Source organism: Thalassophryne amazonica, chromosome 15 (genome assembly GCF_902500255.1).
Source record: "Thalassophryne amazonica chromosome 15, fThaAma1.1, whole genome shotgun sequence".
Taxonomy (NCBI): domain Eukaryota; kingdom Metazoa; phylum Chordata; class Actinopteri; order Batrachoidiformes; family Batrachoididae; genus Thalassophryne; species Thalassophryne amazonica.
In genome coordinates, this window is record NC_047117.1 from 81,361,127 (window position 1) to 81,376,776 (window position 15,650).

Here is a 15,650-nt window from a genome sequence, read left to right on the forward strand (position 1 = left end):
TCTCAATCACTCTCATTTTTATGTTATGAATTTAGCCACACCACCAAAATTGGATGGAGGTTCCAATTTTATCCCTGTTTGTCCATCTTCCAGTTATCAGTCAGAAACCAAGTGTCAAAATCCAATGACATACTGTGCATAGCAGAGATAACCAGTGTTCTGTGGAAATTATCTGAAAAACTTCAAAAATAGAAAACCTGACAACACCACAAAAAACTTTGATTCAAGTGCATGAACTAAATACATCCTCCTGATATTTGATCACATCTAATTTAACTGATGAAAAGCCACTTCTAACAGGACTTTGACTTTTAACTTTTTTTTCCCCAAGGTAAAATTTTGTGGAATTGGAAACTAGTGTTGGCAGACATTTGTGCTGTACGAGTGCAGTGCTGTTGGTAAATGGACTGTATTTATATAGCACTTTTCCATCTGCATCAGATACTCAAAGCATTAAATGTTCGTGTATTCATCCCCTGATGCGTCAAAAGAAAACCCACTGTAAAAAGTGGTGATTTGTGAGAATAGTAATCCTAATATTTAGTTTGTCCACTGAACATGGAGGAATTGGGTATAAAAATAGCTGTTATTCCCAAATGGTTAATGTGATGTTTTTGTTTATCCTTTTGATTATTTCATCTCAACTCTATTCTGGTTGTTTAGTAACAACATTACAGAAAGTGCCACCATCCAAATACTTCTGGATCTCACTGTGTATGTATGAAACGGGAACCGGAACATCTGGCTCTTCACAACAAGGTGAAGCTGCTGTGATGTCGTTTGCAGGCAGCTCAGTCACATCTGCTTTCTGGAGTTTATCTTCCACATCATGATTGAACAACAAGCTTCGTGGTGGAAAGTAACATGTTTTCTCTGAGATCTTCTTCCTTCTTCTTCGAAGGCATCACCGGTGTTGTTGAAACAGATTCTTTGCTTTAGCCCTCGTTTCTGGTAGTGATTTGAAAGGGAGTAGCTCTTTGCAGGATTCCTGCTGTAAGATGGAACATGCGTAGAAAAACACGAAACGGCATTTTTCTCAGCTGACCTTTGTTGAGGAGACTTTGTGCCAGCGAGCTGCTGGAGCCTGAGACTGTTTATTTTGATACTGATTGGTTGTCTGAGGCTTGATTTCTGTTTCAAAATGATTTTAAATAAAGTTTGTTGGTTGTTTTATTGTAGTTCAGGGTACGGATGAGGATACGAGTCATTCCACGTTAGCAGGGAAACTCTTAAACTCCGTGCAGTCATCTTAGGCTGTTGGTCAGTTTGATGTTGGAATGACAGAGTTCATCCCTGAGGAACCACACTGCATGTGTTTGGATTCAAACTCAAATTCTGTGAAAATGCAACCAAAGGCCAATGGGTTCAATCAGCAATCATCCAGCACCGCTGACCCAAATTCTGCTGTGGAGACACACACACACACACACAAACACAATCATCTGCACTGCCTCTGCACAACAACATGAGCTATGTGTGGGAGTTTGTATCTGCACTTGGTTTGTGCAGCTGCCTGCAGATCCTTCTTCCCCAAATCCTGTCTGCAACCACTGTTATGAGCAGATAATGTAACCATTTACAAAGTAGAAATCTCAATATGAGCTTTAATGCCGCGTTCACACCGGACGACACGTGACGCCACAAATTCGCGTCCCTCGCCTGGCGATGGATGTGCCACCATCGCCCGGTGTGTCACTCTGCTTTCGCTGCGAAAATTCGCTCCAATGCGTCATCAAATAGGAGGTGCTTCCATTCCGCTCGCCGTCAAGTCGACATGGCGGAGACCTTGATCACACGGAGTGAGTTGTTGTGCTCTGCTTTTTGTGGAAAGCTGACAAACGTCACCAGCGGCGCCGTCCCTGGCTTCACAACATCCTCATGAGACGTTCCTAATTCGGGGAGTTTCATTATTTGCTGCAGGAGCTGCGTCTGGATGACGTCCACTTTCAGCGGTACTTCCACCTCTCCAGGACCCAGTTTGAGGATCTCCTGTCCCGTTCGTTCACACGTTATTAATTAAAATTAAATACAATTAAATAATACAATACAATTTAAAAAAAAAAAAAAAAAAAAAAAAAAAAAAAAGAAAAACTGGCTGCTGCTGCAGTGCCGCTGCTCACTCTCCCCTCAAGCTCTTTCATAATTGTGTTATAAACCAGTCACCATTTGTTTTATTATACATCGTTGTAGTTAATAAATAAAATAATCTTCACCGACGATTCGTTTGTGAGCACACGTGAAAAGAAAACTGGCTGCTGCCGTTGCTGCTGCCTACTTTCCCCTCAAACTCTGTCATAATTGTGTTATAAACCAGTCACCATTTGTTTTATTATACATCTGTGTAGTTAATAAATAAAATAATCTTCACGGACGATTTGTTTGCGCGTGCACGTGAAAAAAAAAACTGGCTGCTGCCGCTGCTGCTGCTTGCTCTCCCCTCAAACTCTGTCATAGTTGTGAAGTAAAGGACAAAAGGGACATAAGTCCTGCTCACAGGCTGGCTGCCAGAGACAGGACATGTCCACATCAAGTATAAACTCCAGACATTTCCACGTCACTACATATCCAGTCCCTAATTGGTCATTGCGACACAACAAAACGAAAAAGTTCAGATTTTTCAACTTGGGGAGGAGGGCAACGCGATATCGCGCCACAAATGCACCAATCACTCAAAATCACTTCATTCGCTTCCATTGCGTCGCATTGCGTGGCTTGGACTTTTGTGGCGCCACAACGCGTCCTTCCATAGGGATTACATGGCAGCCTGTCGCCGCCGTCGCTCGCGTGTCTTCCGGTGTGAACGTGGCTTAAGACAGGAAATGCAGCTCAAAGTGTTTTTGCGTGAGGATAATTTGAGCAAGAAGTGAAAGAAGTTTAGAGATGGGAGGTGAAACAGATTCAACTCCTGATGAGTTGCGAATAAAATAAAACTATAAAATCCCTTTGATTAAGGGTGTTTGTTTTTTTTTATGCCGTTTGGTTCGGATCGGGCTCAAAATATTAGTGTTGCATTTTGACGTTGGTTCTTTGCACTACAGCAGAACCATATTTCTTAAACTGCTGTGCCACCTCTGTTTTGGCTCGGGTGGCCCTGGGACAGGCCCAGCGCCACTCCTCATAACAACTCTGGGTGAGTTTGGTTTTCTGTCTTTTTTTTTTTTTTCTCTCAATCCTCTTGTCACCTCTTGAGCCTGGTTCTGCTGGAGGTTTCTTCCTGTTAAAAGGGAGTTTTTCCTTCCCACTGTAGCCAAGTGCTTGCTCACAGGGGGTCGTTTTGACCGTTGGGGTTTTACATAATTATTGTATGGCCTTGCCTTACAATATAAAGCGCCTTGGGGCAACTGTTTGTTGTGATTTGGCGCTATATAAAAAAATTGATTGATTGATTGATTGACCTCTTATAAATGCCCTGACCTCCAGCATGGAACAAAGTAACGCAGGCAGTTTCACTTCCTTATGCAAACAGACCTTTGTTTGTTCCCAACATTTGCTTTTGAACAGCAAATGGCTGAGCAGTATCTTTTGGTGATGCCGCCATACAACCTTGCGAGTTAATTAGAGGTTATGATGTTCGTTGTACATGTTATGTTAGTGAAAACATTTACCGCATTATAAATGGGACAGTGAATGAGTCTTACTGGGTTCAGTTCATTCTGGTATGCTGTCAGCTTGTTAATAGTCGAATCCTTCTTTGGATAGGTCATCCATCATTGTCAGTAACATGTTTTTTCTGTTTGATTTTTTTTTCCCCCTGAAATCTTTGCAATGAGATAGTCAGGAAACGTCTTGGTGGTGAATTTGTGTCTTGCTGCTATAAAGTGCTGAGAAACTGAACGGCAGCTGGATGCATTGCCGCTGTGTCATCTAGCTCATGTGACCAAGGGGTGGTGGAGGTCCCAGCTATGCTTGACAGTATTCTGGTCAACAATTTTTTGTTCTTGCATGGACTTGGAGAACTGATCTGGGGTTATTTTGTGGTTCCGAATCCGAGCTCAGATTTCCTCTATCATATATTTTGTAATCTGCATGTTCCATATTGATGGATTATGCAGAAGTTGCTCATTCACTCACGACTTTGATGCCACTAATCATGAAAAAAAGAAAAACAGGTTCAAAAGCATAGTTTTTAAACCAGGTTCACAAAATGTGAACAAGAGCCGTAATATCGTTTATTATGCAGAAGAGGTGTGCGAGACTGCAGCTTTTACTTCAATGCTTGATACAAGAAATATGTTTTCATATCTCAAAAACATGATGTGATTGGCAAAAACTAACACCAGATTTGGATTCAGCTTCCCCAAATTACCCAAAATCTGTTGAAAAATTCGAAGCAAGAAAAATCGTGTTGACCAGTGAGTGATCAGTGCTGTCAGAGCGCCCCCACTCGGCTCACTATGTAATGACACAGTTTCTAACAGCCAAAATATTTTTCGGCATTGTTTATTCCATAAAATAAAATTTTTGATACTGGTGTCGCTGACCGAATGGTCCCCCTAAAAATTGGTCCCCATGATTATTCACGGATTATCACCTCATTTCTGCTTCAAACTGCAGTCATCATCTCTCTCAGGTGACAGATATCTGAAGCTTTTGTGCAACAATTATTTCCACATAAATTCAGCATTAATTCATCATAAAAGGCAGTGGAAGCGATCAGAGCGCAGCGGCTAAATGAGATGCTAGCTGATGCGTTCACTGCGTGTCGGACATGTCAAAGCGTCACTGAGTTTCGCCTCGTTTCTGCTTAAAACGCCCCAATTTCTGCTTAAAACTGACTTTAGAATGATTTAAGAGGTTTTATTTTATCATCTAATGGTTAATAATCCCATTTATCCATTTGATTGCTTTGGGTGAAGAGACGGCCTCTCAGACGTGTTGCTGTCGTCTGAAATGACGCATGTGCAGATACAAAAGGCGGACCGATTTTTAGGGGCGGACCGTTTGGTCTGCTACACCGGCTAAAATAACAAATAAACTGATCAGGATCTGCATCAAAATGTAAGCTCTTCCCTGATCCAAGGACTGGTTCTCCACAAAAATGTTACGGACATCTGTGTTCTTTGAGTTATTGTGAACAAAATCAGACAAATAAAGCTGCCTCAGCTGTTTGGTCTTACTTCATTTCCTTCTTTCCTAGCATGCTCGCTGTTTTGTTAAAAGAAATTCTCTGTTTATAGATGTATGAATGTTATTTTAGAGTTGCTTAGTCATGTTTTATTTTAACAAAACAAACAGCGGAGAAATACACAGTCATCTGTGATCCTTTTCCTCTGGGAGAACAGCTTAAACTTTATTTTCTAATTTTTTTCCCTCGTGCTCTCAGCCTTTGTCTGTTTCTTCCTCTTTCTTCAGTTTGTGGACCTAAAAGCATCTCGCTAAAAACTTTGAGACAGACAGGAAGTGGCCAGAGTGTTTTTACAAGTTGTCAGATACGTAGATAAATCATCTTTTCCTCCACTTCAGTGACATCATCTCAGTTTGTGGTTTTATGTCAGAACCACGTGTGCTGTAGCTTTAAAAACTGAATCGGACACAAAAAGCCTTGTCGATACAAAACAAACCTGTAAGAGACAGAATTATAGTCCATATGTCGAGATTTGTAGCTGGATTGAATTTTTTTTTACAAAAATGCAGCTTTATGGCATCAGAAGTGCAGCGTGTTTCTGCAGCGCAGCAGAAACAATCCAGTTCTCTATAAGGCTCTGTTAAACGCTGACCATGGTGGGCATTTTGGAGGTTTACTGATGTTTCTATTTTTACTCCTGAGGATCTGAGTCTAGTGTTTTTTGTTTGTTTTTTTTACCTACAAAATTACTAATTGTGGTCACTTTCAGCATTTTAACTTTGATGTTGAGTGATGTTACTCTTGCTTATTCTATGAAAATTGTGTAATTCACAGCTGTACTAAGTTGCGCTTCTCAAGAGAAGTTGCTGTCAAAAAATAAAACAAAAACATGCATTTCTGACATTTATGATTTTTTTTTATTATTATTATTATTACTGAATTTTGGGTTTTAAGTAGGAAATTTACATAAGCACTGAAATGCTCACATTGCCTGTGACTGTGTTCACATGAGCACCTGAAAAAAAAAAACAGAACATTGACATTTTTGTGTTTTCCATATGTACATATGCATGTAAACTGAACAGCTTGTTCTTTGTTCAGACTTATGTTCATTCAAAGTAGATTAGATGTGATACAATTTGATTATAGATGATCTTCTGTATGTGTATTTTAAACAGGAAAGTCTCCATTTAGCATAAACTTTTTCTACAATATTATGCTTGATAAAATTTGACAACAGATATAGAAGTAAAATTTTCTTTTATTTAGAAATCTTTTCCCCCCATCCCATGTGGGTCTACAGCTTTTCAGATAAAGATTAGCAATCATTTGCTTTGAATAAAATGTGAAGAATTAGCAATCACAAGAAACTGACTTATAAATGATTAAATATATACAGAATGTTCCTAATCTTTATTTTCAGTGATTTTATAACAAACTCCTGAATTTAAGCACGCTGTGCTGCTGAAATAATTTTTTCGTACACATACAAACACACCGCAGTCCAGGCTCAAATTGATCAAAATGCAGGTGGAACTGTCTATTACCCAGGAATAAATGATCATTTATAAGAAAAGGTGGTGGTTGAACAAACCATTCTGTGTTTTGTAAGCAGCTTATATCCTCCCCGACAGCGTTGTTGTTGTTGTCATCCCCTGACAGCTGCGCTTCATCCTCGTCTTCTGTCGCGTATGGCTCGAACGTATACGGCTGGAGCCCCACATTATTTCACTGTCGCTTTGTTCATCAGAAACTTCCTCATCTTCTTCAAAAACAATCGATATGTCACTTAAATCGTCACTATAAATGCTCACTATGCCTTCACTGTCTGTGTCTGCCGTATTGGTAAACAGAGCATCGCTTCGACACATTTACTCGCATGACGTCACATCTGTCACAGCAAAAAAAATGTAGGTCAGCTCGGAGGCGGTAAATACAAATTCTCAGATGGGTAACGAAACGTCGAAATCCTTGTTCAGTGTAATTTTATGGTTAAAAAAAAAACAAAGACAACATGTGGAAAAAGCTTTTTTTATTCTTCAAGAATATGTACTAACGTCATGGCGTGGCAGGGACACTTTACGATTTTGCTCTCTATCTGCAGCTGACTACAGTTTTATCAATACAAGATGTCACTGCATCTCCGTCCTCTCACAAGGGATTAATAAAATTCTATCTAATCAACTAAAGCTTTGAATCTCGTTTAAAGACTTTTTTTTTAATACGTCACCTTTGACATGGGACCATTTTCAACATTTGTGCCACCAAGTGGCGTCAACAATGCTGTTTTGACTCCAGCTGTATTTACCAGGTTTTTTTTTTGTTTTTTTTTTTTGTTGTTTTTTGGTTTGTTTTATTCTTTGCCCCCTTCCTGGCTGCTGGGGTGGGGTTGGGGGACAGTGGTGGGGGAGGTGACTTCTTCCTTTCTGCATGCGATCAAACTGATGGAGGAGGGAGCATCTCCACTGTTCAGAAGGACAGCAAACCTCTGCCAGAAAGGGAAGGGCCGGTCTAATGGTTTCAACCTGGCGCTGGAGCAGAGGAGTGAAAAGAATTAAAGAGGAGCATGAGGACGAAGACGTAAATCACACAAATATGGAGGCTGTGAAGTTTGGACACAAAGTTTCAACTAACATGGAGAAAAAAACAGTCAAATCCCAGCAGTTGTTGTTAAATAGTGTCGCAGTAAACCCTGTTTGGAGGAACAGGAGGGCAGCTGGAACAGAGACGGTCCAAGATGAAAAATGAGCAGGACATGGAGACGAAAATGCAGACAAGCCAAAAAGAGAAACAGGTAATGAGACGACATTAGTTCCAGTCAAATAACAACAACGATAATAATAATAAAAAGAATGATTTAAACCAAAAAGCATTAATGCAATTATCTGAGATTAAGGTGGGATTAGGAGGAAGGAGGAAAGTAAATGAAGGGTGAAGGAGAAGTGAAAAAACAGGATGAGAAGAAAGAACAGAGACGATGAAAGTATTTCAGCAGAGCAGCACCTCCGTGATCCTGACTGTGGCCAAAACAGGAATTTCCTCTGGTTGCACCACAGCTGCAAGACTGTGTGGTTTGAACAAAGTGTGTGTGTGTGTGTGTGTGTGTGTGTGTGTGTGTGTGTGTGTGTGTGTGTGTGTGTGTGTGTGTGTGTGTGTGTGTGTGTGACACACAGAGCTCAGACCTTCACAGATGCTGTCCCAGACGAGCACACACTGAGACAGTACCCAGGGATAGACATTGACGGCAACATGGATTCTGGCGCCTCGCGAGAGACTCCTCAGAGCGGCCTCACAGACAGGAGCGGCAGCTTCTTCAAGGTAACATCTGATCATCTGTGCAGAAGGCTCACTGGCTGTTTAGAGGTCAGTTTGAAATGCATCACTTCATTTTCCATGAAACATGTATGGTCCTGTCGCCCACCTGGTGCAAAGCAGCGTTCATGTCATGTAAGTACAAACTATAATTGTTGTCATCTGTGTACCCATGAGCATGCTAGTATAACAATAAACTATGATGCCAGGAGCAGTGATGGGACATTTATGTGGTGTGCAGGCAGAAAGCGATTGTGCCACAGACAAGAAAAAACCTGAAGTCGATCACAGTACATTTAAATTATTTGAACGTTGCACTATTCTGAGGCGCATCACATATTCAGGTTTACAACATGCGAACACTCTGCTTGTTCAAACAAGACTAAACTTGGGGTGGGGGCAACCATTAAATTCAAGAACAGTAAACACAAATACAAAACATAACCTTACTGCTTCACCTCAGGGAGCTTTGGTGGCTAATCTCTACAGGTGTGCTCGAATGCATTGGTACAGATCTATAAACTTGGTTTATTTATGTGTAGCAGATATAAGTTAAAACAAAATTTAATTAAATATGAAATTTAAAAGGGGCACCACCTGTATGCCACAGGAACATAATCATGTTGTGATCAATATTAATGAGTTTTTGATCTGAAAGTCACAAGTTCTGGATATGATTAAACATATCCAAAACGTCTGTCTTCAACTGGACACAAGACAAACAAGTGGCATAATATTTACAAATTTATTTACATATGTACAGGTACAAACAAATGTGCCTGAAGCCCCGGTCACACATAGCCAGAATGTGCAGAAAGTAATCATAATCCAGATGCAGTCGGGAGGAAAACAACAAACCACATTTGTTTACACGTTTCAAAATTCTTGTGCAATATCTGTACCCATGTGCAATATTTTTCCATGCGGTATCATGCCACAGTTGTACATAATTCTTGTTTTACATATTACTTTTGCCCACATTTTATTTTAGTTGTACATATATTTAAATAATTTATTTTGTTAAATTTCATTATCTTTTATTTGGCTAACAATTACTCGCACCTAGGAAAAGCACCTTTTGGAGTTGCACTCAAATCTCGTTGCAATGTAAATTACAATGACAATAAAGATTATTCTGATTCTGAAAAGAGGCGTGGTCAGCCGTGTCAGAACACTCGTCCACACCTGTCAGATTGCATCCAAAGTGTATGTAGACAACACAGACTGCTGTCAGATGGCCATAAAAGGCACTGAAGACTGCCCGATGTCCAAATGTCTGGATGGTAAACATGGGACCAGAGTGGGAGGCTCTCTGTTCTCCCTTTGCACAGAACCTGTACTGGACATCAAAGAACAACCAGCGTATGGACCGGACTCACGCCATATGTGTTCAAGCCGGCATCAGTCACCCACTCCCATTCAATCACTCCTTCGCTCGTCCTCTTTTTGCCAGTTTCACTGACCTCACATTTGTGTGTATGCGCACAAGTGCTGACATGAGGAAATGATCGTTGTGTGTGTGTTTTCATAACAGCTGAATAAGCCACTGTGTGTGCGCAGGTGTGCTAAGCTGTCAGCCATTGGACAGCGTTTGATGCTGTATTTTACTGGCACTTCGCTGCATGTGTGTGCACACGCAGCAAACCTTTGTGCACATGCAGCAAACATTTAGGCTGTGGAGGTGGACATTATAAGTGGATAGGTGGTATGTACAGGTCATGCCAGCAGGCTTTGCCGTGCTCAATCCAAAATTTGACAACAGATATAGAAGTAAAATTTTCTTTTATTTAGAAATCTTTGTCCCCCATCCCATGTGGGTCTACAGCTTTTCAGATAAAGATTAGCAATCATTTGCTTTGAATAAAATGTGAAGAATTAGCAATCACAAGAAACTGACTTATAAATGATTAAATATATACAGAATGTTTCTAAACTTTATTTTCAGTGATTTTATAACAAACTCCTGAATTTAAGCATGCTGTGCTGCTGAAATAATGTTTTTGTACACATACAAACACACCGCAGTCCAGGTCCAAATTGATCAAAATGCAGGTGGAACTGTCTATTACCCAGGAATAAATGATCATTTATAAGAAAAGGTCTCTGTGTTTTGTAAGCAGCTTATATCCTCCTCGACAGCGTTGTTGTTGTTGTCATCCCGACAGCTGCGCTTCATCCTCATCTTCTGTCGCGTATAGCTCGAACATATACGGCTGGAGCCCCTCATTATTTTCACCGTCGCTTCGTTCATCAGAAACTTCCTCATCTTCTTCAAAAACAATCGATATGTCACTTAAATCTTCACTATAATTGCTCACTATGCCGTCACTGTCCGTGTCTGCCGTATTGGTAAACAGAGCATCGCTTCGACACATTTGCTTGCATGACGTCACATCTGTCACAGCAAAAATATGTAGGTCAACTCGGAGGTGGTAAATACAGATTCTCAGATGGGTAACGAAACATCTAAATCCTTGTTCAGTGTAATTTTTTGGTTAAAAAAAATAAAATAATGAAATGACACGCACATCACAGTCCATATTGGTGTGCAGGATCAAAAAAGGAATAGCACAAAAAAATGAAGGAGAGATCCGCACAGCCAGTTAGCTCCCAAGCAAACCTTTAATGACACACGTGTGTAAAAAAACCCAAAAAAAAAACAAAGACAACATGTGGAAAAAGCTTTTTTTTATTCTTCAAGAATATGTAATAACGTCTTCTGCCTTCTTTATTCTTTGGCAAGCCAGATATAAGCCGACTGAATTTTCTAAACCCATCCTAGACAAGGGAAGTGATAATCAGAAACACTGTTTTCACTATGACAGTTCATTAATCATTCAACAAATAACATTTAAACATGCACCAAGAATTATAAAAGAAATATTCATAACGTCACATGAAAGAAACGTGTAACAGACTAAATTAGAATATAAATGTTGTCTTTGACTGACTATAACAACAGGAAAAGAAATTACCATTTCTCTCTTTTGTTAAAAGAAAGTATATTCATTCGCGTATTGAAGAGTCTATACTTCCTCCAGGTAGCGCTGTAGTTACATTTCTACATTTTTAGGACCTTTCATCTTTTGTTATTGGGCTGAATGAGGTGATCTGTTTTTGCAATAAGACATGAACAAGAATGCTTTGGGGGCCCCTTCTGGAGATGTGAGATGCTATAAATTGATTACAGAGTACTTGGGTGTTGATATGTCCTGGCACCATTTTAACAAGGGTCTGTGGTCCATTTGGACTGTTGATTAAATCTTTCCAGAGGGGTTGTGAATTTGGCCAGGAAATTTTTGGAAGACTGCAGCTTTTGATTCTGTAACAATATGTCTGTAACCATATTTGCTACATATGTTTTACCCAAAACACGTCCGTGACTAATTAACAGAACATATCCATCACATTTGGATGCTTTTTTCCTCGATTATGTCCTCAGTAACTTGCAGAAATTAGTTGATGTAAAGGTAAATCTGATGCATGTAGTTCCCAGTGCTGGTGCTTATCCCCGGATTACACAGAGTGAAGCAGATGAGTCTACGACAACCCCTGGTTGGGCTCCAGCTCAATGCCGGTTGCTTCCCCACCTGAGGCTGATACTCATTCACAGCTGGGCTGGGGCACTGGAACAATGCAGATGAAGTGTCTTTGTCTGAGGACACAGAGGTAGCGTGCCCGGCAGTTGAACCATGTTCTACATGCTGGTAGCTCAACTCCTTATCCCACTGAGCTACCTGCTGTGCAAGAAGGTGATGTTCTTGCCTTCTCCTTGTTTCTTGGTTTAGAAGCAGTATTTGGTTCTTGCTTTCAGTGGCCGTTGAGGTCTGGCTCCATATACAGAAAACAATCAGGTGCATTTTCAGCTACAAATCACTCATCATTGTGGCTCATATTTGACTTTTTCATCTTCTTCTATCAGAAAAAATGTGTTGATTTATACACTATCATCAGGTCTCACATTATTAGTTGTGATCCAGCGCTTCCCTGTATTTTCAGGAAATGTATTAAAGTATTGTTTGATGAAAAAACACAACGTTCACAGTTTTGCTGCTCACTTCGTCATATTTTGTAAGAGTGTGAGAAATGATGACGGTCAGCTGCAGCAGTTGGCAGCATAACAAACACATCGTAATTAAACTCTGTAAAAATATCCCTCTCTCACTTTTTCTTCATGTCTCTCTCTTCTTCCTCTGCACTTTTTGTTGTTTCCTTTTCTTCTTTCTTTGCTTTTATCTCTGTCACACAAACATCCCCATTTAAGCAACACATACTTTTCCATGTTGTGTTAGATGTCATCTTCTTGGAAGCTGCAGTGTTGAAGACACAATGCTTAGAAAAGATTAATATTAAGACGTTAACTTCAAGGGCTCGAGGCGTTGAAAAGCGTGAATAAATTTCAATAGCTAGACTGTGTGTGTGTGTGTGTGTGTGTGTGTGTGTAGAAGTGCAGGTTGAATAGAAGAACGGTTCAGGTTTATAAGACTGTGCTAAGACCAGCAATGAAATACGGGGTTGAGACATGGGCAGCGAAGGGAGTGCAGAAGTTTGATGTGGCAGAATGTTTGGATGGATTTATGGAGTTAACAAAGCTGGACACAAGAAACAAAAGAATCAGAACAAGTATGTTAAAACTGTAGGTTAGAACTGTAGGTTGCAGGTGCTCAGTGTATTTAGTCTTTTTCTCAGATTCAGTATGTTGAAGAAATCAGTACTTTAAAACCTTTTCCGTAGGAAAAACCCAGACTTATTCACGGGTGTGTAATGAAGAAACAAACACCGACTGTTGTCTTGCTTTTAATTTTCTTAACTTTTAATTTACTTCATGAGTTTTCCATCCTCACTGCCCTGTGAAAGTGCTCTCTGTGTGTGCGTCAAACCAAACACATAGTTTCCCACTGACACGTCTATGGCTTTAACAGCCGGCCGTACAGAGAATCACTTACCTCTGTACACGCTTTCCACTCACAGCTGCAATTCCCTGCTTCGGTTTGTGGATAAGGTCACATCTGTACGTTGGTCAAAGGGGAATTAACATAAAGCAGAAACAAGCTTGGATTAATAAAGCAGAGGAGGTTCATAATCAGTTTGTGAAGCACATCCAGGAGGACACAACCATTATCCAGAGCACTTTGCACCCACTAACCTCCACTCTCTTCTCCATGTTATTCCTCTGTGTATTTTTTTACTTGTATTCAGAATAGTGGTCTCACTGCGTTTCGGTCTTTAACACTTGCTGTTTCCAGAAGGTTCTGTCATCTGCAAGGACCTCTCATGGCTTGGTGTCGATGTTGCATGTCGCATTTGCATATGTCATTGGACTGTAGGTACGGGCAACATTTTTTCTTTACTACATTGACGGGTTTGGGTACACATCCATCCTGCGAATGTGGTCTTGCCACCATTGCCCTTATGAGAACATCACTGTTTGTCACCTAACCTTATCCTAACATAATCCCAAGAATCCCGCTAAGGTATTTCTAAAAACTGGGAGTTTCCCTTCATGTGTGGCGTATGTAAAAACTGATTGTGATGGTCCTCATCGTGGTCTTGGCGTTGAGCCTCACAAGGTTGAAGATGCAACCATCAGATCCTGTGTGTAGGTGTATATACCATCTGTTCATATTTGGCAAAGAATGGACGAAGTCAGTGTTGACCCAAGACTGCTCAAAGGTGACTCAATTTGACGTTGCTTAATTCATAACCCTTGATTTCGGTTTATGTTAGTTTGGTGTCTTACTGTGGGGAACACTCCGCTGTGTTTTCTGCAAATGGCTATATTTCGGATCCCGTTGTGACGCTCACATCAAAGCGGAGCCATACACCTCCATTATAATGGTGTGTTCCATGTACCTTGGAAGTCATAAGTGGGAATGACATCATACCAGAGGTGAATGCATTACATTTTCCACACAGCCTCACAGGTTGGAAAATAAGCTGGAGGCCTCCAAGAATTTTGAGTATAGAGTGCTACAAGAAATATTCGATCCACCAAAGAGTCTTTATGAACAGGTGGCGCAGAAGTTACATGAGCGTTTTAATTTACTGCTTGCTTTGTATCAAGACAGCATAGACAGTCGTTGTTAGCATCAGCTATAAGGTTTGACAGTATTAACCAGTATTAACTAGTTGATAAACAACGCGTCCCTTTGGCTGCTCCCTTGTTTTGTTTTTTTTCACCCGAGGTTGCCACAGCAGGTCCAAGGTGGATCTACATGTTAAGTTGGCACACCAGTGGAAGATATCCTAGGATATCGTCCAGGGGGGAAGATATACTCTTACACCGGATGTCCTTCCAGACGCAACTCCACTTTACGTGGAGAAATGTGGAAGGGGTGGGTTTTGAACCAAGAACCTTCTGTCCTGAATCCAAGTGCACTAACCACTTGGTCGCCTGGTCACCACCCCAGCCCAAAACATGACATTATTTCATCCATAAAGAAATTATTGCAGCAATGTTTCCATAGACAGCAGTAGGATAGTAGTGTGTGTGCACGTTTTATTATATGGTAACAAAAAATGCAAAGTGCAACCCCCCCAAACAAAGCCATTACAACTACACCTGGGAGCTCCTGTGAGCAACCATGTTGGATTGTGACAGGTTTGAATTCTGACTTCGAGGTGGCAGACTGGGAAATTACAACAGATGGAACGCCCCATAAGTAGGACGGCCAAAATGCCACTTGTCATTCAAAACTCTCTTCTTACTACCTGGAACGCCTCCAGTTCGGACTGCTAATAGAAGTGCGTAACTAAACTGTGTTAATGTGAGTTGTCAGACACTCGCTGCGTCTGTCACCATGGTAACCTTGAACCTTGAACCTCGGTCTTCCCCACACTGAAGCTACACTGAGAGTTCGCACCCTCGAGCTGTCAAAGTCTCAGCTTTGCTTGGTCACAGTGTGTCTTGGTGTCCGAGTGAGACACTAAATAGTATAAGGTTATGTATTGCGGAATTTGCACTAAGATTTTAATAATACTTTTTATTAATTGTGTATTGATATTTAAACTTTTATCTATATGATGTTGTTTTTGATGTATGGGTGGTATGTATGGGATATGTTGTTGTGTAGCAGACCCTTCTGTCCAAGGCAAATTTCTCCTTAGGAAGACAAATAAAGACACTTTGACTTTGACTTAAAGCAAATTTTAATCGAGAATATGTCTTTACAAATGAAGCCACAATCCAGCACTGCGAGCATCAGTATTTAAAGTTAATTTTCTGTGCTGCTCTGTACCTAAAAATAAATAATTGATTAAAAAGAATTTTAAA

At 40.5% G+C, this 15,650-nt stretch overlaps 1 protein-coding gene across 3 annotated transcripts in view; it reads left to right on the forward strand.

Annotated features, from left to right (window-relative positions):
• Window positions 1-15,650, forward strand: part of LOC117525860 (ras and Rab interactor 2-like) — a 64,907-nt gene that overhangs the window by 7,557 nt on the left and 41,700 nt on the right. Inside the window, exons 1-2 of one of the 3 annotated variants that reach the window (XM_034187793.1) lie at window positions 7,712-7,859; window positions 8,239-8,383. In XM_034187793.1, the coding sequence (XP_034043684.1) occupies window positions 7,810-7,859; window positions 8,239-8,383 (195 nt within the window). In that variant the 5' untranslated portion in view covers window positions 7,712-7,809. Of the gene's footprint in view, window positions 1-7,711; window positions 7,860-8,238; window positions 8,384-15,650 lie in introns of those variants that run through there. The other 2 variants (XM_034187791.1, XM_034187792.1) reach the window with 2 other exon arrangements.